General features: G+C 32.8%; 1 protein-coding gene across 2 annotated transcripts in view; it reads right to left on the bottom strand.

Annotated features, from left to right (window-relative positions):
* Window positions 1–1,289: 1,289 nt before the first annotated feature.
* Window positions 1,290–23,730, bottom strand: part of SYCP1 (synaptonemal complex protein 1) — a 148,755-nt gene continuing 126,314 nt past the window's right edge. For both annotated transcript variants that reach the window (XM_065879621.1, XM_065879627.1), the window contains 5 exons: window positions 20,153–20,212; window positions 16,317–16,496; window positions 9,316–9,459; window positions 1,528–1,617; window positions 1,290–1,427 (listed from right to left, as the gene is read on the bottom strand). In XM_065879621.1, coding sequence (XP_065735693.1) covers window positions 1,290–1,427; window positions 1,528–1,617; window positions 9,316–9,459; window positions 16,317–16,496; window positions 20,153–20,212 — 612 coding nt within the window. The remainder of the gene's footprint in view (window positions 1,428–1,527; window positions 1,618–9,315; window positions 9,460–16,316; window positions 16,497–20,152; window positions 20,213–23,730) is intronic.

The raw sequence follows: 23,730 nt of genomic DNA, 5'->3' as shown, positions 1-23,730 counted from the left end.
TGTTCACACCACTACCATCTCTCATATGTATTATTAAAATAACCTGTCTTCCTGTTTTAACCTTTTGTCCTCTTTTCAAAATCTGTTCTCAATATAGCAGTCAGAAAGATCCTTATTTTAAAACATGAGTCAGATCACAGTTTTCTTTGCTCAGAAATATCTGCTAATTTCACATCTTATTCAGAGTAAAAGCCAAAGTTCTTACAGTAGCCTATAAGCATTACATAATCTGCCCACCCAAACTCCCTATCCTGTTAAATACCAGGCCTTTTCTCCTTATACTCTTCTTTTGCTCATTATCCTCTACCCACACTGGCCTCCTTGCTGTTTCCCAGATACACTAAGCACACCTCCACCTCTGGGCCTTTATACTTTTTGTTCCTTTTATCAGGAATGTTCTCCTCAAGATAGCCACAGGCTTACTAGTTATTCATCAGATCTTCAAATGTCATTGCACTGAGGGCCACTCTACATAAAATTTCAACCCTCTTCAATACTCCCTAATACTCTTACCTGTTTTATTTCTCCTTAGCAATTATCATTAACTAATATACTATGTGTTTTGCTTATATAGTTTATTTATTGTCTATTTTCCCCATTAAAATGTAAGCTCTAGAAGAAGAGAGGGCTTATTTTTGTTTCATTCATTCTTATATCCCCAGTATCTAGAACTGTGCTTAATTCTTAGCAGATATTCAATAAATATTTGCTGAATGAATGTTGAATAAATGAAGTATTTTAGGTAGTCATACTGGTGGAGCCTTTTTTCCCACAACTTAAAGCCATTTGTCAATTTTATAAATAGATAAATCAAAGCTGCTTCAGAACCGTGAAACTTAAATGCCCTCAAGATTTTAAAAATAAATAATATTAGCAAAATTATAATAATTAGCTGTTCAGATGACCTCACAGAATCAATGAGAAGTATTTGCATCTAAAATATTTTAATAGTAAAGAATAAATAGTAAATCTCAGTAATGTGTTCCTAGTGTTCAACGGACAACTTTACAGGTGTGAAAACTTAGCCAAAACAGCTTTCATGAATACAAGAAAAGGTAAGACCAAAATATAATCATCTAATTATCTGAATAGAATTACAAGTTTTTAAGTAACATGTGGTTATCTCCCATTTAGGCCAAAATATTAAAATATAAAGACCAAATTATTTATGAAAATATCAAAAAAGTCTCAATTTCAGAAAATGTTTGGCTTTGTAGAAAATAAGAATAAAAAAATTAACTATAAATTTGCTGTTATTTAGGCTCCTTAATCACACTGATTTTCTGAAATTAAACAAATAGCTTTTCTGCTTCCTTTAGTTTTTGTTTCCTATCCATTTTAGCAATTATAGCCCAAGGGTCCTCCTGCATTTTCCTCATAGCTCCAAGCTTCCACGTACATCCAGTGGTTGTTAGAGATGAAGGAGTCTGAATAGAAAATAAATAAAATCATAATATGTTTAAATAAAAAAAAAAAATTAAATCCAGCTTTTGAAATTTGCTTTCTGAAATAAAATTTTAAAACTACCTTTTTTGGTGTTCTGACACAAAATTGAGAAATTGGTGGATTCTTCTTCTTGTATAGTTTTTTCAATGTCTCTTCCTCTGAAACCATGCTCTTAAAGAGAAATATAAAAATATAATTTGGAGGCTGCCACCATTAATATTATATTATTAAATTTTTGTCTACATCCCACATATGAGAAGGAGATGGAGGAGTAGAAGGAGGGAGAATAAAAGAGGAGAGAGGGGAAAGGAAAAGAAGAGGAAAAAAATAAAAAAGACAATGACAAAATAAATCTTCAATCTGTCAAACAAGGACCTAGATTTTGATTCTATTAACTATATACCTAAAAGGTTATGTGGAATACAAGATGTGTATGAATAGTGTTTTTCTACTGATTTCTATTTCTGTTTCAGAGTCTTCATACTATCACTTTCCCCACCCCTTCTCCCAACCTACTTATTTAAATACACTTAGGCCTTATAATAAGCATTCATAATCCTATAAAAATTATAAATGTTGTCAATTATCAATTTATGAATATTTTCCCAAATAATAATAGCTAACACTTATTCAGTATTTTCTTTATGTCAGGCACTACTTTAAGCACTTTGCATATTTTAATTAGTTTTAATCCTCACAACATTTTTATGACACACAAATACTATTATTATCCCTATTTTAAAGGTGAAGAACTGAGACACACAAATATTAAGTAACTTGCCCAAGACTATACAGCTAGTAAGAGGTGGAGCCAGGATTCAAATCCAGGTAGGCTGGCTCCAGAATCCATTTCCTTAATGAATATGCTACATAAATTTAGTCAGGTAAGCAATCAGTTCACATTATCTTTTCCTGCTCATTAAAGTCACACTTAAGACAAATTTCAGAAGCTTCATGGATGAAAATATTCAGCCATTTTCATGAATTCTAAGATTTCAGCAGAATTCACTTAGTCACAAAGAGCTGACCTTTCAGATACACTCAAATCAGTATGCACCAACTGACCAACTTAGAAAAGATAAATTATCTTAAAAATCATATCGTAAACTATCATTAAAATTTTGCTTACTGTATGGTAACTGTATGTTCACTAATGGCTGCCTATATAAAAAGAATAAATTAACCTAATTTAAAACAACAAAAACTTGTCTGTCCTCATAACTCTGTTGCATTCATCTTTTATGTGCTTATTGGGCACTTATATATCTCCTTTGGAGAAATGTCTGGTCAAGTCCTTTGCCCATTTTTCAACTGGCTTGTTTTTTGTCATTGAGTTACGGGAGTTCCTTATGTATTCTGGATATTAATCTCTTGTCAGATATATGATTTGCAAATATTTTCTCCCAATCTTTAACCTTTTCACTTTCTTAATAGAGTCCTTTGATGCATTTAAGTCCTTAATTTTGATGAAGTCCAATTTACTTATTTTTTTCTCTTTTTTGCCTGTGCTTTGGTGTCATGATATCCATGAAGTCCTTGCCATTCAATGTCATGAAGATTTTCCCAATGTTCTTCTAAGAGTTTCATAGTTTTAGTCCTTACGATTAGGTCTTTGATTCATTCTGAGTCAGTTTTTGTATATGGTGTAAGGTAAGAGTCCAACTTCATTTTCTTGTATGTGGACATCCAGTTTTCCTAGTACCATTTGTTGAAAAAACTGTCCTTTCCCCACTGAATGATCTTGGCACTCTTGTCAAAACTCAATTGATTATATATGTGAAGATTTATTTCTGGGCTCTGTTTTTTATTACATTGGTACATATATTTGTCTTTATGCCGGTACTATACTATTTCAATTACTAGCTTTGTAATAAGTTTCAAAGTCAAGAACTGTGAGTCCTCCAATGTTGTCTTTCTTTTTCAAGATTGCTTTAGCTATCTGGGGCCCCTTGCAAATCTGTATAAATGTATCAAATTTTCCATTTCTGCCAAAAAAGCTGTTGGAAATTTAATAGGGAACATGTTAAATATGTACACTGTTTTTGGTAGTATTGACATCTTAACAATGTTAAGTCTTCCTATCCATGAACACAGAATTTTTTTTCTTTATTTTAAAGTCTTTCAGCAATGTTTTGTAATTTTCAGTGTATGAGTATTTTACTTTCTTGGCTAGATTTGTTCTTAAGTATTTAGTTCTTTTTAATGGTATAGTAAATAAAATTGTTTTTGTAATTTCCTTTTTGGATTATTCATTGTTGGTGTATAGAAACATAACTGATTTTCATATGTTGATCTTCTACCTTTCAACATTGCTGAATTTATCTATTAGGTCTAGAAGCTTTCTTGTTTAGGCTTTGTGATTTTCCATGTATAGATATGATCATGTCACCTGCAAATTAGAGGCAGTTTTACCTCTTTTTTACATTTGCATGTCTTTTATTTTTGTTTTTTGTATTTGTCTAATAGTTAAAAGCCATGGCTAGAACTTCCAGTACAATGCTGACTAACATTGGTGAAAATGGGCATCCTTGTTTTATTCTTAATCTTAGGGGGAAAGCTTTCCAGTCTTTCACCATTGAGTATGATGTTAGCTTTGGTTTTCATTTATACCCTTTATCATGTTGAGGAATTTTCCCTCTGTCCTAGCTTTATGAATTTTTATAATGTCAATTGAGACGATTATTTGCAATTTTTTTTCCTTCGTTCTATTAATGTGGTGTATTATATTGATTTTCTTATATTGAACCACTCTGGCATTTCTTGGATAAGTCTCATTGGTCATGGTAAATGATCCATTTACTATGCTGCTGGATTTGATTTGCTAATATTTTGTTGAGGATTTTTGCATCTACGTTCAGAAAGAATAATGGTCTACAATTTTCCTTTCTTGTGATGTCTTCATCTGGCTTTGGTATCAAGGTAATGCTGGCCTTATTGAATGAGTTACAAAGTGTTCTCCCTTCAATTTTCTGGAAGACTTTGAGAAGGATTGGTGTTAAGTCTTTAAATATTTGGTAGAATCCATCGATAAAGCTATCTGGTCGAGGACTTTTCTTTGTTGGGAGTTTTGGATTACTAACTCAGCTCTGATAAGGTTTTCTGTTTCTTCTTGAGCAGATTTAGGTAATTTGTGTATTTCAAGTAGTTTTTCTATTTGTATATTTCTTCTAGGTTATCTAATTTGTTGTCATATAATTATTCACAGTATTATCTATCTCTAAAATGTTGGTAATAACATCTCCAATTATATTTCTGACTTTAGGTATTTGCTTTTGTCAGTCTAGCTAAAGGTTTGTCAATTTAATTGATCTTTTCAAAGAAACAAATTTTGGCTTCATTGATTTTCTGCTGTTTCCTTTTCTCTAATTTGTTTATCTCCACTCTAACCTTATTATTTCCTTCCTCTGTCAGCTTTGGGTTTAGTTTGATCTTCTTTTTCTAGTTCCTTAAGGTATAAAGTTAGTTTATTGATTTCTTTCTTTTTCAATGTAGGAATTTACAGCTATTACATTTCCCTTAGAGCACTGTTTTATCTGTCTTACGTAAGTTTTGGTGTATTGTGTTTTTCATTTTCATACATCTCTAAGTCAAATTTCCCTTGTGATTTCTTCTCTGATTCATTGGTTGGTTAGAAGTGTGTTAATTTCCACAAGTTTGTGAATTTTCTAATTTTCCTTCTCATTGATTTCTAACTTCATCTCTTTGCATTAGCTTTATTTCATATATTTTAAGGGTTTGTTATTAGATGTGTAAATGATTAAAACTCTCATAAGTTCCCACTGTATTGAATCTTTTATTAATATATAATGTCCTTATTTGTTTCTTGTACTTTTTGATTTAAAGTCTATTTTGTCAGATATTAGTATAGCCATCCCACCTCCTTTTTGGTTACTATTTGCACATCTTTTTCCATCCTTTCACATTTAACCAATTTAAAGCTAACATGAGTCTCTTTTTGTTTACTAGAGTGTATAATCTGTTTACATTTAAGTAACTACTGATAAAGAGAGACTAACTTTTGCCTTTTTTGATATTCATTTTCTATATGCTTTATAGGTGTTTTGTTTGTTTGTTTTTGGTCACTCATTTCCTCCATTACTCTCTTGTGTTTAGGTGATGGTAGTAAAATGTTTTGATTCCCTTCCCATTTCCTTTTGTGTGTATTCTATAGATAATTTTTGTGTTTACCATGGGGATTACATTTAATGACCAAACATTATAGTAACTAATTTGAATTTATACCAACTTCACTTCAATAGCCTACACAAACTGCTCTTATACAGCTCCATTCTCCTTCTGTTACTGATGTCAAAAATTACATCTTTATATATTGTGTGCCCAACAATATAGATTAATTAAGCATTTGTCTTTTAAATTATGTAGAGGATAAAAAGTGAAGTTAGAAACCAAAATTACAATCATTTCAGCTTTTATAATTTCCAATGTATTTAACTTTATCAGAGATCTCTTATTTCTTTGTCTAGCATACTTTCATTTCAACCTGAACAACTCCCTTCAGCATTTCTTGAAGAGAAGGTCTAGTGACAACTCCCTCAGCTTTTGTTTATCTGGAAATGTCTTAATTTCACTACATTTTTGAAGGACAGTTTTGCTAGATAGCAAATGCTTAGCTGACAATGTTTGTCTTTCAGCACTTTGAATATGTAAACCTACTGACTTCTGGTTCCAAGGTTTCTAAAGAGAAATCAGCTGATAATCTTATTGAGGGTAACATATATGATGAGTTGATTCTCTCTTGCTGCTTTCAAGATTCTCTCTGTCTTTTGAATGAACTTATGTTTATCAGGTGGGGAAGGATGGAGGGAAGGGATAGTTAGGGAGTTTCCTATTGACATGTACATACTGCTATACTTATAAAGGATAACCAACAAGAACCTACTGTATAGCACAGGGGAACAAATATATTATGTATTAAAAAAAAGATTCTCTCTGTCTTTCAACAGTTTGATTATAATGTGTTTTGATGTGAGTCTATTTGAATCTATCCACTTAGAATTCATTGAGGTTCTTGGATTTGTAGATTCATTTACTTCATCAAAATCTGAAAAGTTTTCAGCCATTTCTTCAAACATTCTTTCTTCCCCTTTCTCTCTTCTCTTTCTGGGACTCCCACAATTCATATATTGATTTTTTGATGGTGTCCCACAAGTTTCTGAGGCTCTGTTCACTTTTCTTCATTCCTTTTTTTCTGTGCTTATACTCAATAGTTTATTGTCCTATCTTCAAGTTTACCAATTCTTTCTTTTGCTTACTTATATCTGCTTTTGAATCCCTCTAATACACTTTTCATTTCAATTACTGTACTGTCAATTCCAAGATTTCTTCTTGGTTCCTTTTATAATTTCTATCTCTTTATTGCTATTCTCATTTTATTCATACATTTTTCTGTTTTTGTCTATGTCTTCCTTTAGCTCTTTGAACATCTTTAAGATGGTTGTTTTTAAAGTCTTTGTCTAGTAAGTCCAATATCTGAGCTTCCTCTGGACATTTTCTGTTGATTTGTTTTGTTCCTTTGATAGGCTATACTTTCCTTTTCTTCATATGCCTTGTGATTTTGTGGTTGTTGTTGTTGAAAACTAGCCACTTTAATCTTATAATTTGATACATCTGCAAATTAGATTCTTCCCCTTCCCCAGGATTTACTGTTTATTTAGATTTTTTTTGCTTTTTGTTTTACTATTAAAAATGTCTCTGTGCATTGGATAAGTCTGTGGTGAAAATTTGAGATCTTCCTGGTTCTTTTTCTGAGCCTGTGTCTTTCCCTGGGCATGGCTTTCTAAATGCCCTGTAAATGTGATTGATTTTGAATGTTCTAATGCTTGAACATCTGGCTCTCCAAAGAGGGAAAAAAAGAGAGAGATAAAAGTGCAGTTTGTTCTTCTGGAAGACAAATCTTCTGGAAGACACTTCAGCCAGTGAGGTTCTAAACAATGGCAGCCAGACTCTGTACCTGTACCTCAGTGATCAGAATCAGCAGTCAAAACACTGAACCTTGATCTTCGGAGGACAAGGTCCTTATTGTTCACCCTGGTTCCAGCAAGACATGAGCATGGCCCTACCACATGGTTATAGGTTGAGTGATAGGTAGCCATTACCACTTTTAATGCTGAAATTGACCAAAATTAACCATAACTTACCAGCCAAGTTTCCCTCTGGAAGTTGCAAGCATTCAAATAGTCTTTAGAGTTCCAAAATAAATTACTTCAGATAGTTTCTACCAGTACCATTGTTGTCTAGGTGGAGAAATGGGTTCCTGGCACTTCCCACTCCACTATCTTCTCTAAGGTCATTCTAGACAATACATTTTTAAATCTTACTTTTTATAATAATTTCAATGTTCACCAAAATTTAAATGCAACAGCTAAGAAAATTACAACAATAACTAACTTCAAGTGATAATTATAACAAATAAAGCCCACTATGAAATATCTTTAGACTAGTTTAAACTGTAATAAATAAAATAAAAATAAATAAAATACTGTCGTATGTTTATTGTGTTACAAAGTTGTGATGCTCCTTTTAAAAATGAAATGAAATCATGAATCATTCTGAATCTCAGATAAGCTAAGAAACTAGCATAAATTCACACTACTAGAAAAACAGTATGAATTCTAGTCCTGGAATATCTAATTCCATAGCTCATGCTCTTTCTAATAATTCTCATTACATTCTTTTAATATCTGGACTTCAGTTTGAACTGGCAGTTATTATGTACAATGACATACATAGGCTATGGAGCTAGACTGTTGGTGTTCAAATTTTGGCTCCATGCCTTACTAGTTATGTGACCTTAGGCAACATAACAGTGTGATTCAGTTTCTTCATCTGTAAAATGAGAATAACAACCCTGTCTCTACTTCTAAAGCATGAGATTGTTTCAAGAAATAACTGAAGTAATCTGTGTAAAGTCTTTACAATAGTGCCTGGTTCACATTTTAATCATTAAAATGCTAATCATTATCTACAAAATAAAGAGATACTAGAGTAGGGATTTTCTATAAGTTAACTTCAATAATTACAATTTTAAGACTTCAGCTACTCATTATTCCAGAACAAATGAAAGTAGAGGATCCCAAAACAGTATAAAAGCTTGAAGGATCTCAAAGCTATGAGTTGGAATAATGAAACAAATGACTTTAGCTGGAATTTTGTAATTAAGAATCTTTGGTAAATTGCTCCATTTCGTGTAATAAGGTTTATCTGATTTTAAATCAAATGAGTATAAGTTTAATTATTCTCAATAAATCATTATTATGCCTTAAGAAAATACTGATATGTGTTAATATACTCATAGTAGGGAGTAATTGGTGATACAAACTGCTAGGGGAACTATCCTCTTTAAACATGTCATCTTTAACACATTAACCCATTACGAATCATAGAAATGTAATAGTTTTCAACCAATACCTTGATATAAATTTCAACCAATAAGTGGTATAAAATAAAAGAACATGTATAATATGCAAAATCAAGAGGGGTCTTGAATAACAAATTTGGCTGCAGCAAGATTAAAGATATTCACCTAGCCTTTCTTTAAAAAAAAAAAAAAAGGAAAAGAAATAACACTCTTCTGGAAAACAAGAGGGTTAGTCCTCTCATATGACAACTATGTTATATCAAGTATTTCAAAATGTCATTGTTTTCTGAAGTTTATGGCGATTTTTTAACCCTAATTTCTTTAAAATGCTGCAAAAGTAGAGGGTTCTGTGTTATAGTAGAGTTCTACTTTTTTTCAGTATTGCAATAATAGATACTATGCATATATATTATACATATACATCAAGAAATAATATAGAAATATAATAATGTAAACAAATAATAAATGCTGATTATTTGTAATAAGTTTACCAAAAGATCAGTAGTTTCTGAACTATCTGAATTAATATCAAAATCGAAGACCATTTTTCTCTTTTTATTACTTTCTTCAGTGGGTACATTCTTGTTTTCTCTTTGCTGAATTTTTAGTTTCGTTGGTGTCTTCACAGTATATACCTATTCAAAAAGAAAAACAATACGTTATCCCATCAAATACAACATATATTACTAATAAACGCAAGTTGAGGTTTCAGCAATCAATAATAACTCTCCATTATTATTGACATGTATATGAAGTAGAAATTTTGGATAAGAATTTAATTCAGAAGTTTTTGAAAAAAATCATGGGGGAGAGAGAAGGAGAAAGAGAGGGAGGGGCAGAGAAAGAGAGAGAAAAGAGGCACTCCAGCTTCAGCAGTCAACAATCTTAAGAGAGACTTTAATTTTTCTAACAATGATTAAGACCCAAGACCTGAAATTTTTTCTCACTCCATAGAAATACTTACTGATTTATTTGACAAAAAGTTTGCTTATGTTTTCTTGACAAAGTAATTCCATTAGTCAATGTTTAGTATTCCATATTACCCTGTAATATGTAAGTTTTATAATTTTTAAAAAGTATCTTTAAAAAGTAAGGGCACTGATATCAGCAAAAATGGCAGAATAAGGAGCTCCAAAAATATGCTCTTCCACAAAGCAACAAAAATGCTGGTAAAGGTGGTCAGAATCAGCTTGTTTAGAACTATGGAAATTAACAGAAAGCTTGCAACAACCTGGAGAGATTTTTGTTGTTGTTAATGGCTGAACTTCTGTAAGAAGAGCAAAATTAGCAGTATCTTAACTTTTCCTCATATCATCCCCTGCTCTCTAGCTCAGTGGTACCCTTAAAAAGTAACAGCCCTCCTTCCTGGTCCAGCCTGGCAGCCACTGGACACAGCAAAACAGAACTGGGAGCTCTTTCAAAGTTTTATTCCCAAAAAGTTATCATTATTTGACCTGCCTAGTGGTTCTCTGGATGATTTCATTTACAGGACTGTTGGTATTTGATCCAACTCAGAGCTCACTCAGTTAAAAAAAAAAAGCTTTCTCCTTGATGTGTGTAGGGTAGGGAATATTTGTCAAAAACAATTAAAGACAAGTGTTTTAACTTTGCAGCTCCCTGAGGCAATGATTAACATTTGGGTGAATGACAGACTAACCAAAAACCTTAAAAGGACAGTTAGGAAATAAGATGTCCATAAGGGGCTTTGAAAAACTCTGAAATATTCCTGGAAGTACAGAAAGCCATGCTCACAGACAGGGCTGTAAGCACAGGAAAGACATGAGAAGGCCCTAAGCTCTTACCTGTGGCTCATCTTGAAGGTCTGCAAAAGCAGAAACTGAAGGCTAAGGTAGAGTTTTCTACTGTCTGGCTGAGTGTTGAAAGCATGCCTTAACACTAACTTAATAGTCTTTTGGCAAAGATTGTGAAATTTATTGATCCAGGTATTTAAGGAAATCTCTATTAAAACATTAGCTGAACATTAAGCTAACCAGTAGAGACTTTAGTGGCACTCAAAGAATACAAACTTTACAGAATTAATTTAGAAAAATCACTAAACAAACAATAAAAACTATGACAAGCAGAAACAACAAACCTTGAGGAGAAGGGAGAATCTGATATCCAGATTCGTCACTTACATTATTTTTAATGTTCAGATTTCAAGAGAAAAATATAAGCTGTGCAAATAAGAAATAATGGCCCATACATGTGTGAGGAAGCAATCAACAGAAACTATCCCTAAGGAAACCTAGTTATTGGACTTCCTAGACAAAGACTTTAAACCAACTATTTTAAACATGTTCAAAGTGAACATATTATAGTAATCTTATAGTCTTATTATAGTAAGAGATAAGAAAAACCATGTCCAAAGAACTAAAGGAAGGTATAAAGACAACGTCAAACCAAATGGAACATCAATAGATGGATAGAAATTATTTTTAAAAGAACCAAATAGAAATTCTGGAGTTGAAAAGTACAATAACTGAAATGAAAAATCACTAAAGAGGCTCAACCTCAGATTTGAGCAGGTAGAGGAAAGAATCCATGAACCTGAAGATAGTTCAACTGATATTATCCAATCTGAGTAACAAAAAGAAGAAAAAAGAAAAATGAAAAGAGCCTCAGAGACTTGTGGGGCACCATCAACCATACCAACATACACATAATGGGAATGAGAGCGGAGGGAATTCCCTGGTGGTCCAATGGTTAGGACTCTGTGCTTCCAGTGCAAGTGGCCTGGGTTCAATCCCTGGTTGGGGAACTAACATCCTGCAAGCCACATGGCACAGCCCCCCAAAAAATAAATATAAAAATTAAAAAAGAATGAGAGCAGAGAGAGAAAGGGCAGAAATAATATTTGAAAAAATAATGACTGAAAACCTCCCAAATTTGATGTAAACATTAATCTATACATCCAAGAGGCTCAACAAGCTCCAAGGAAGATGAAATCAAAGAGATCCACACCTAGACACATCATAACCAAAATGTCAAAAAACAAAGAGAAACTTGAAAGTAGCAAGAGACAAGGGACTCACCATATACAAGGTATCTTCAATAATATTAACGGCTGGTTTCTCATCAGAAACCAGGGAGTCCATAAAAGATTGACATATCCAAATGCTAAAAGGAACCATTACCAAATAATTCTATATCCAGTAAAAGTGTCCTTCAAAAATGAAGGAGAAATTAAGATATTCCTAGATAAACAAAAATTGAGAGAATTTGTCACAAGCAGACCTTCCCCACAAGAAATACTAAAGGCAGTCCTTCAGGCTGAAATGAAACAACACAAGACTCAAATTCATATGAAGAAATAAAGAGCACCAGAAAAGGACACTGCATAGGTAATCATAAAAGATAGTATAAATATATTTTTGTTTGTAACTCTGTTTTTCCTATCTGATTTTAGACACAGATATATAAAGCAATAATACTGTATCAATGGGCTTAAAATGTATAAATATGTGACTTATGTGACAATGATAACACAAAAGAGAAAGAGGGAACAAAGATATACTGGGGCAAAGTTTTTATATACCATTGAAATTACACTGACATTAATTCAAACTAAATTTAAGTTAAGGTGTTAACTGTACTTTTCAGCTAATCACTAAGAAAATTATTCCAAAAGTATAGTAAAAATCAAAAGGATTAAAGTGGTATACTAGGTAATACCTATTTATCACAAAATAAGGCAGTAATGGAAAGGTACAGGAATAAAAAGACATAAGACATATAGAAAACAAAGAACAAAATGGTGGACCTAAGTTCTACATTATTAGTAATTACATTAAATGTAAGTCGATTAAACATTCCAATCAAAATGCAGAGATTGTCCAAATGAATGATGGATAAAAGCATGATCCAACTATATGATGTCCACAAAAGACACAATTTAGATTCCATAACATGAATAGGTTGGCAGTAAAAGGGTGATAAAAGATATACCATGCAAATGGTAAACAAAAGAGCTAATATCAGATAAAATATACTTTAAAAAAAGATTAGTAGTGACAAAAGGAACATTTTATAAAGGTAAAAGAATCAATCCATCAAGAAAAGATAATTGGTATGAAGTATACATGCAGCTAACAATATAGCCCCCAACACATGAACCAAAAACTGGGAAAATTAGATTATTCAACAGTAATAGTAGGAGACTTCCATACCCCCACTCTGAATAATGAAAAGAACAACCAGACATAAGATCAGCAAGGAAATATAATACTTGAACAACACTATAAACCAGCTAGATGGATACTTAGCAAAATCACAAATTTGGAAATACAATGCATTCCTAAATAACCAATGGGTCAAAAAATAAATCACAAGGGAAATTAGAAAGTACTTTGAGATAATGAAAAGGAAAATACAACAGACTTATGGGATACAGTGAAATCAGTGTTTAGAGAGAATTTTATAGCTATAAATGTCTACATTAAAAATTATGATGAAGACATGACAATTAAATACAGTATGGTACCCTGAGTTGGATCCTGGAAAAGAAAGAGGACATTAACGGAAAAACTGTGAAATCCAAATCAAGTCTGAAGTCTAGTTAATAGTAATGTACCAATGAATGATTCTTAGTTTTGACAAATGTACATGGTAATGTAAGATGTTAACAATGGTGAAAACTGGGTGAGGAATATAAAGGGATTCTCTGTATTATGTTTGTAACTTTTCCATAGATCTAAAATTAATTGCAAAATAAAACTTCATTTGAAATAAAAAGGTCACCACACCACCAGAATAGCCAAAATAAAAAGATGAAAAATACCATGTGGTGACAAGGATGCGCAGCAATCAGAACTCTCATTCACTGGTAGCCAGAATGTACAATAATTTGGTACAATAAATTGGTACAATAATTTTTTTTAAAACATGACTGGCAGTGTGATACAATAAGAAATATATATATATATATTTGGTCTTTGTCCTTGGTTCCTGACACAACTTCTAAAACCCTTGTAATTTCCTGAGTGACAGGGTTGACAGGAGGCATCTTTTGGTATAATATTTGGTCTTTGTCCCCAGTGATGTTGATAGGAGAGTTTTTTGTTATTCATAATGAGCTCCTTTCAACTTACCTGAGTTTATGCTAATGAAATAACTGGTGGTAGGGGGTGCTTCAGGATGATAGCTTCAGGATGGTGGCTGGTTGCCAGGAAGACCAAGGCATGATTAGAAGTTTGGAACCTTTCACCCCACCCCCTGAACTCCTAGGAGGGGAGATGGGTTAAAGACTGAGTTAATCACCAATGGCCAATGATTTAACAAATCATGCCATGTAATGAAACCTCCATAAAACCCCTAAACAATGAGGTTCAGAGAGCTTCCAGGTTGGTAGACACATGGAGGTGTTGGGAGGATAGCACTCCCGGAGAGGCATGGAAGCTTCTGTGCCCCTTTCCCCATACCTTGTGCCCTATGCATTTTTTCTATTTGGCTGTTCCCAAATTGTGTCCTTTATAAAAACTGGTAATAGCAAGTAAAGTAATTTCCTGAGTTCTGTGAGTCATTCTAGCAAATTATTAAACCTGAGAAGGGGGTTGTGGGAACCCCCAATTTATAGCCAGTTGGTCAGTAGTACAAGTGGCAAGCCAGGACGGTGTCTAAAATGGAAGCATTGTGGGACTGAGCCCTTAACCTGTGGGGTCTACATTAACTACATTAACTACAGTGTCAGAATTGAATCAAATTGTAGGACGCCTAGTTGATGTCTGGAGAACTGGAGAATTGGCTGGTGTGGGAAAAGACACACACACATTTTGTATCAGAGTAAAAACAGCTCAGGCTGTATCTGTTAACATGGAATGTATTATGCATAACCCTGTAACCCAGCAATTTCACTTCTATGGACATACCCAACCAAGATGCGTACATGTCAAGCAATACATTTTTATAGCAATGCTATTCATAAAAGTCCACTCTGGAAGCTAACCAAATGTCCATTAACATTACAAGGGATAAATAAGCTGTGGTACAGTCACACCATGAAATACCAAATAAAAATAAAGCAACTTCAAGCAACAGTGTGGATGAATCTCATAAACATAATGTTAAGTGGAAAATGTCAAAACAAAAAGAATATGATTCTAATTATAGAAAATGCAAAAACAGGTACATCTAATACTAGAATTTGGGACAGCAGTTGGACTTGGAGGAAGGGCTAGTGACTGGAAGGGGAAACAATCAACTATTCTGAAGTGATAGTAATAGTCTCTTTTAATCTGAGTGCTAGTAATAAGGTTAAGTTTGGTTTGTAAAGATTCATCAAGTTGTATAATTATGATCTGTGCATTTTTCTTGCATATATTTCAATAAAATTTTTTTTAAGTAAGGTCATTCTTCAACAGAGATCATTTCATATTTTGAATAACAGAATAGTAAATACAACAAAATAATTTTATATAAAAGGCTTGCTAAAAAAGAAACTATTCTTTTTTTAAAAATATGATAAAAATAAAATAAAAACAATATATCTTTTTTTAAAAAGCCTCGCTAAGCTATGTACTTTACTAATTTTCATAAATTCCACGAGGTGCATAATATTGTATATATAACAGGATATGAGTGGAACTCTTCCTTTTGCTCTGGAATTGTCAACTAAAGCACAAAGCTGGGGGAAAGTGCCAGTAACACATACTCTAAAGAAAGCTACCTATAATTAAGGCCAGCTCCTTCTCTAAGGCTTATTAAAAGGTGGTAGAACAGGCCCAGCAATCACCAAATACCTCTCTTATCCCCAGTTATTTTAAGGAAACTGGGAGGTTAAAGCACAAAATTTCCACTTAGGGGGTAAAGACAGGTTGAAATACTCTTCCCCGCGACTCCCAAGACAAGTGAGGATATAACTTTAAAAAGCAGCCTTATAAGAAGGGGATACTGGCATCTCATTCCCTAAGTGGATATAAACCTAGGCAGAAAATTTGTTTATCTGTCTTTGTGTCTCCCTGAGCAAAGTAAAAAGAAATTAGAGAGAGATAGATGGCAGAGAGCGGGAAAGGGGGAGTCAGAAGTAGAGCATTATGCACCACCATTTAGCATTGAAAGGTAGAATGAATTCCCCATGGATTAAGTGGACATGTCGAAGATAGCTAGCAATGAGCCACTTTGTTAGTGGCACGTGCTCCACAGGGCTGACTGCTAAGTAAAAGACTCCAGCAGCAAGATGATGAGGAGTAAACAGCAAAGGGAGGTAACTGAGGTCATACTGGAAAATGCAAGTCAAAACCAGATTTTGTACATCAGGGTCCTATGCACTGGTGAATACCAGAAAGTGATAAAATTTGCCCAAGATGTCATTAAGTTGTGAACAGTGATAGATTAAAAAAAATGAAACCATTTCGTGCTGGTATAACAAATAATTGAAACTTTAAAGAAAATGGCTTCATGTCTATGTGTGTGATACCAGATATATGGTATGTGATAACAGAGACTTCTTTTTTATTAAAAAAATTACTACTTTCTTAGAATTTTAGCAACAAACCTTTGGTAATGGTGTAGATAAAGTATTTTTGGCAGATGTCCACAGACAGTCTCTTTTATCTTTTGATTTGCCGTGATCAGCTGATGGGAAGTTTCCAGATTTATTTTGTGAAGGAGCTGCTTTAGAATCAAGTTTCCAACAACTAGTTTCAGGTGTTTCCAATAAAGATGTCCGTATTTTCTATATTGAACAACAAAAATGAATAAAGTCATCATTAAATGTCATTTTAATTAAAGTACAACTAGAAGAAATATCACTGAAATAAACTAGAATTTACCCCCAAATTTACCCCCAAATTTAGTATTGATTAGATAACTTTGAATAAATTTCACTTATCTTGTCACTTTATTTTCCCATTTAAGATGAAAGTGGTATCTGCCCCTCTTTGTCTTCATAGAGCTGCTATGAAAACAAGTAAGACATCTCAACTCCCTATTTGACCAATAGAGAAAAATCTCTATTCCTGGTGGCAAAAGAATCTTAATCTGAGGTTCATTCCAACAGCCTAACAGCCAAAGGGCATTCTCTTTTATGCTTTCATATTTTCTCTATCAACTATAAAAATATCAGCTTTTCCTATCCACCAGCTTCATTCCCCTCAAAAAAAAAAAAAAATAGAGAAGAAAAATTATGAAAGTAAAGAACTAGAGAAATTTTCAGGAAATTTTTCAGGGCAAGATAAAGGTAGCTGATTAGAAGGCACAAACTACTATGTATAAAATAAATAAGCTACAAGAATATATTGTACAGCACAGAGAATATACCCAATATTTTATAATAACTATAAATGGAGTATAACCTTTAAAATTTGTGAATCTCTATGTTGTATACCTGAAACTTATATAATACTGTAAGGAAACTATACCTCAATTAAAAAATAAAATATAAATTTTTAAAAAGGAGCTAAATGAGGTAATTTGAAGGTTTCTTGCCCAGTTCTAGTGATCTTACTTCATTATCCTTTTTCCAATAGGTATGAATTTTGGCAGCATTTTTTCCACAGAGTTGCATTTCTATATCTTTTTCCATAAATATTTCTATATCATAGCTGATAACACAATTTTGATGAAAGCAAAATTTCTTCCGCTCTCTGGACTCATCAGGAGTCATCCTCAAAATCTCCAAAATGTAACTGCTTTCATGGACAAATTTTTCATACCCCAAAGGACTGAGAATAGCAACTACACCACCCTGTGGTCATATCTTGGAATCTAACATTTCCCTAGTAGCCTAAAAGAAAATGCACCAGCATTCTAGACTACTGAAATAACCCTCTTTGTAATACATCATGAAAATGTATATACTTTCCTACAAGTTACATTCTTTTCTGAATATTACATTTCCAATGATGCATATATACAGAACATTCATGATTTTCTCTGTTGTTCTTTTTAAACAAACATTTATTCGGTATTTCCTATGTGCCAAGCACTATTTTATTTTATTATTTTTTTAATACATCTTTATTGGAGTATAAAGTATACCAGCTTTACAATGGTGTACTAGTTTCTGCTTTATAACAAAGTGAATCAGTTATACATATACATATGTTCCCATATCTCTTCCCTCTTGCATCCCCCTCCCTCCCACCCTCCCTATCCCACCCCTCCAGGCGGTCACAAAGCACCGAGCTGATCTCCCTGCCAAGCACTATTTTAAATGCTTCACAAAGCATTAAATGAGATAATAATCTCATTTAATCTTCATAACAACTTTAGGAAAAAGGTACTATTATTATCCCTAGGTAATAAAACTGAAGCATGAAGAAATAACATTCCCAACCTCAGAAATGTTTGATAAACCTAATGATTATTATATATAAGGCTTGTGATACTTCAATATTGTTGGAATAAATCATAGCACACAAAAGTCTATTTAAATCTTTTCATTTCATCATTTTCTCATTATTTGCAATATATATATATCTAGACACCCAGATAAAATATAGGGAATTATCTAATCTACTTGATAACATACATAAATAATAGACATATGTTACTGGAATTATACATGAATCAAAACAACTCTATAAGAATATGTGATATATACTTTCATAATATGAACATATTCTATATTTAGAAATAAATATTGGAGTTTAACCAATTTATCACCTTCATCAGACACTTCGCTTAGACTATATCTAACCCTCCTGGCTAATTTTAATATAACAATAATTTCTCCAAATATAATGTTTTCAAATATCTATCACAGTGTCCGGACATATGAAGCACCTAATATTCACTCACAGGTGCAATATTTCTTTCTTTCTTCTCTTTGAACCCAAATGTAACAAAATTATATCACTGTCTATACAAAAAAACTGAACATTGTTGTTTGGTATAGACAAACAACATACTCTTACGTTAAACAAACATATACAAACAATATATAAACAAACAAGACAAACAATATACTCTGTTACTTTCAGTTTATAGTTAAAGCAACTTCTGTGGGGACTTAGGAGACTACATCACTGTGTATAAGGAATATTTAATCATTTTAACTAAAATTTGCAATAAAACTCTTCTGTAATAATTCTATATTACCAACTGGATTAGAAGCTGAATATAACCTCCCTTTCTCATACCTGATGCTTCCTTCTATGTACACGGAACATTCTTAACTTCTCTCTGCTTTCTTAGAGAAACAGCAATGACTTAATGGGATTGTTGAATATGAAAGGAGTAACGGGGGACATATAGTTCAGCCCCTTCCTTACTCCTCCTCTTGGGTACCAGAAGAAGCACACATTCTACTCTATGCCATACATTTTACAAGAGCAGGCCATTCAAGTAGGTACACTTGTCCCAGTCTAGCTCTACCTGTGATAGAGTAGATAAACTTGTTTAATTTAGTAACTATTGCCTTCAAATATAAGCCACACTGTCCAATGTTATTTGTCAATAATAAAGATATTATGTTGATTTTCACTGCCTTTCTCAGTTGGCTTAGACTTAAGAGAGCAAGATGTCATTTATTTAGCCCTCTCAAACCTCAAAATTAAACACAATCTAAACATGAGCTTTAGAATTTTTAATTGAAATATTTTCCCCTAATGTTGGAAATTTCTCAAGAAACACAGAAGTATCTAATTTAATGCTATAATAAAAACTATAAAAGAATAAAATCTCTAAATTTCCAAATGACAAATGCTTTGAAATTTTTTAGCTAATGCTTTTGAATTAATAAGTAGAAAGAAACAATTTTGGAAATGAAATTGTGTGATATATATATATATATTTAATTTTTATTGGGGTATAGTTGATTTACAATGTTGTATTAGTTTCAGGGGTACAGCAAAGTGAATCTGTTATACATATACATATATCTAGTCTTTTTTAGATTCTTTTCCCATATAGGCCATTACAGAGTATTGAATAGAGTTCCCTGTGCTATACCATAGGTCCTTATTAGTTATGTATTTTTATATAGCAGTGGGTATATGTCAATCCCAATCTTCCAATTTATCCCTCCCTCACCCTTTACCCCCTAGTAACCATAAGTTTATTTTCTACATCTGTAACTCTATTTCTGTTTTGTAGATAAGTTCATTTGTAGATTCCACATATAAGCAATATCATATGATATTTGTCTTTCTCTGTCTGAATTAACTTCACTTAGCATGATAATCTCTAGGTCCATCCATGTTCCAGCAAATGGCATTATTTGTTCTTTTTAATGGCTGAGTAATATTCCATTGTATATATGTACCACATCTTCTGTGTGATATATTTTTGATGTTATTTTCCCATTTATGAACAAAAAAATTTACTAAGTAGATGTTAGAAAGTGAAATGGTTATAAAGAAATCTATGAGAGTTATATAAAACTCTTACCTTGTCTTTTTTTTCTTTGAGAGTAACTGTGTTTTCTTTTGCCTCTCTTTTGAGGTTTGCCTATTAAAAATGAATATCAAGTACATACAATGTAGTCATTACTATTATAAAAAATTACTGTTCCTATTATCAAATCTTTCCTAAGAAGTATTAACAAAGAATACTGCCTTCTAAATCTTATAAAATAATGAAAAGAAAAAAGAAAAACAAATTAGTTCCTTTCTACAAAGGTATGTTATTTGATTTTGATTACCTTTTTTAAAAATTCTGATCTGTCTCCAGTAGTTATCTGTGGACTCATTAAGTCCTTTAAAACACTGAATCTCAGTTTTCTCATTTGTAAAATGAAGTGGATGGATCAGCTTATAAAGTAAGGGTATATACAAGTAACTAACTGTAAAGAGCTGCAAAGAGATCCAAAATATTGTGAGCCTTTAGAGGCAGAATTCCCTTTTTCTCTGTGTATGGAGAAAAGCAATTCAGTTGGACACTGAATAATCAATTTTCAACTTGAGATAAACAGGTATGAGAGAGAAAAACAAAGTACAAAAAGAGTACAAAATAATACATCATTTCTCTAGTACTCCAGGAAACAATACATTTTGCTGGAGATTAGGGCATGTGTATTCAGTGGGAAAAAAAGAAAAATTAACCCTGGCCTAGAGAAAAGAATATGTGCAATGCCTTTAATATGACAATCATCTGGAAAACAGAATGGTTACAGCTCCAAGGAGCCTTAAAGGTCTCAGAGAAGAAAAAGTTTCAATAAGCACAACTTTAGGCAAACTCGCCTTGCCTGCCCATGATGCCTATGCCAATACCTGCACTCACTGAATGTCTGCGTACACCATGGTATCTCTCCTAAAGTGCTGCTCCTAACCAGAGAACACACTTCACCATGAAAGAAGCTGGCAATAAGCTGATGTAACAGTAGTCACTGCTCTTATTATGTATCCTATCAACTACCAATAGTTGATCTTCAGTTATCACAACTGGGGTCTACTCTATGGGGATGAAATGCTGTCTTCTAGGATAAAGTATACCCTCTAAACTGGCTAAATTACACTGATTCTCAGAATACATATCTTGGCTTCTAGAGGATGGAAGGGAGAAAGCACCTCCCAAAACTGCACTTTCTCTACAACTCTGACTTTTGCTACTCCGGAGATCTTAGTACAGTCTGTTCTAATACAACATGGGTTTCCAAGGTGTGAATTAGCTCATATACAAAGGTGTATCTTTGCTAGTGTCTAATTAATCATGAGTTCCCTAAGACCAAAGTGATGGGCAGTCCACAAAGGTACCTATTTAATCTGAGTAACTAAAAAATGCCTGTAATATGGTCTGGCAAAGAGAGGATTGACTTGAGGCACAGGAGTAGAATATGATAGCCCTGTGCCCAAATTTCAGACCTGAATAAATTTACAAACCTAGAACCCTCTAAATTAAACAAAAGCCTGGTACTATCGTGGAAGGATTTTGCAATAATATCACAAATTCATACTGAATCCTTCCTACTACCATGTGCACTGAGATAAATACTAAGACTTATGGGTAATTGGACATTGACTATTAGCTAACACCAGTTCTTGTAACCCATAATGTTATTATTTTTTCACTAGTTTGAGCGCAGGTGTACTGGGGTCAAGTGATAAATAGCACTTAATCCAAGTCCACCTCATGGTGAGCCCATAGAACCATAAACCTATCCTGTGGTCATTTCTTTAGATCCTGAATATACAGCTGAACAGATAAACTCAGTAAGTGGCAAAATCCCCATATTGGTTCTGACTACAGAGTGAGAGATTTTTATATTTGGAAGGACCAATTGGAAGACTTTAGAACTCTCCTTCCATATCAAGAATGTAAACAAATATACAAAATATCACATCTCACTAGGCAGAGATTAAGGCACCATCAAGAGATGAAAGATATAGGAAAGGTGATTTAGTACAGTCTCACAAAGCCAACCTATTTTAAGTGGAAGCTAAGACTGTCATTCGGCAACAATTTCTTCATACCAACTGGTATGTAAAATAGGTCAAAATCGGGATTGGCATATTGACTAGGATCAAAATTGAAAACTAAAAAAAAGTTTCATACAAAACATGAGCTCAACTTAAATAATGGAATTGTGATTACAGAACAGAATATGTGTTTTTATTAATCCTGATAATGTAAAATAATTAAACATAAAAATTGTATATGCAAAAGAATAGGCAGTAGGAGAAAGTGCTAGATATACTGTTTAAAAATATAAAGATAACGAGTAAAATAATTTAAAAAACTATATACACGTCCCAAATCAACCAAAAATACACACACATAAAATTTAGAGAAAAAGACAATAAAATAAATATTAATATGCAATGTAAAATAAAATGGCAAAAGCATGATTAAAATATATATCATATTGATAAGGGTTAATATCCAGAATATGTAAGGAACTCACACAACTCAACCAAAAAAACCCAAATAATTTTTAAATGGGCAAAGGACATGAATAGACGATTCTCCAAAGAGGATATACAAATGGCCAACAAGCGTATGAAAAGATGCCCAACATCACTAATTATAAGAGAAATGCAAATCAAAACTACAATGAGCTATCACTCACACTCCTTAGGAGGATGACCACTATCAAAATAATAGAAAATAAGTGTTGGCAAGGATGCAGAGAAATCGGAACCCTTGCACACTACTGGCAGAAATGTAAAATGGTGCAGTTGCTACAGAAGACTGTATGGTGGTTCCTCAAAAATTAATAATAGAATTACCATATGATCCAGGAATCCCACTTTTGGGTATATATCCAAAAGAATTCACAGCAGGATCTCCAAAAGACATTTGCACACCCATGTTCATTAATTACACCATTAATCACAATAGCCAAGAGGTGGAAGCAACCTAAATGTTCATCACAGATGAATGGATATTCATCCATGTGGTATATACATGCAATGGAATATCAGACTGCCTTAAAAAAAAAAAAGGAAATTCTGTCACATGCTACAAATGGATGAACCTTGAAGACATTATACTAACTGAAATAATCCAGTTACAGAAAGACAAATACTGCATGGTTCTACTCATATGAAGTATCAAAGGTAGTTAAAATCATAGAAACAGAAAAAAGGTGGTTGGAAGGGGAATTAGTGTTTAATGGATTTAGACTTCCAGTTTTGCAAGATTAAAAAGTTCTAGAGATCTATTGTACAATATGTATATGCTTAAAACTATTAAACTGTATACACTTAAAAAGTGTTAAGATGGATGGTAAATTTAATGATACATATTTTTACCATGATTAAAAAAAGTAAAACTACAACCATTCTATCTTATGAATATCAATATGAAGGTACTAAGTAAAAATATTAGCAAACAGAATCCAGCATCACATTAAAAATACTTCATGGCCAAATGGAGTTCATTCCAGAAATGCAAGAATAATTTAAAACTACAAATCGTATCAATAAATACTATTGGAAAAAATAAGCTACTAAAGAAAGAGACTCTCAGATTAGAGACTCCATCAGGGTTAATAAGAAATGGACAAAAACATACAAGACAAACAAGTC

Source organism: Phocoena phocoena, chromosome 1, assembly GCF_963924675.1.
Source record: "Phocoena phocoena chromosome 1, mPhoPho1.1, whole genome shotgun sequence".
NCBI classification, from domain to species: domain Eukaryota; kingdom Metazoa; phylum Chordata; class Mammalia; order Artiodactyla; family Phocoenidae; genus Phocoena; species Phocoena phocoena.
The sequence above is the reverse complement of the archived record's forward strand: the minus strand, read 5'-3'. Positions and strand labels throughout refer to the sequence as shown.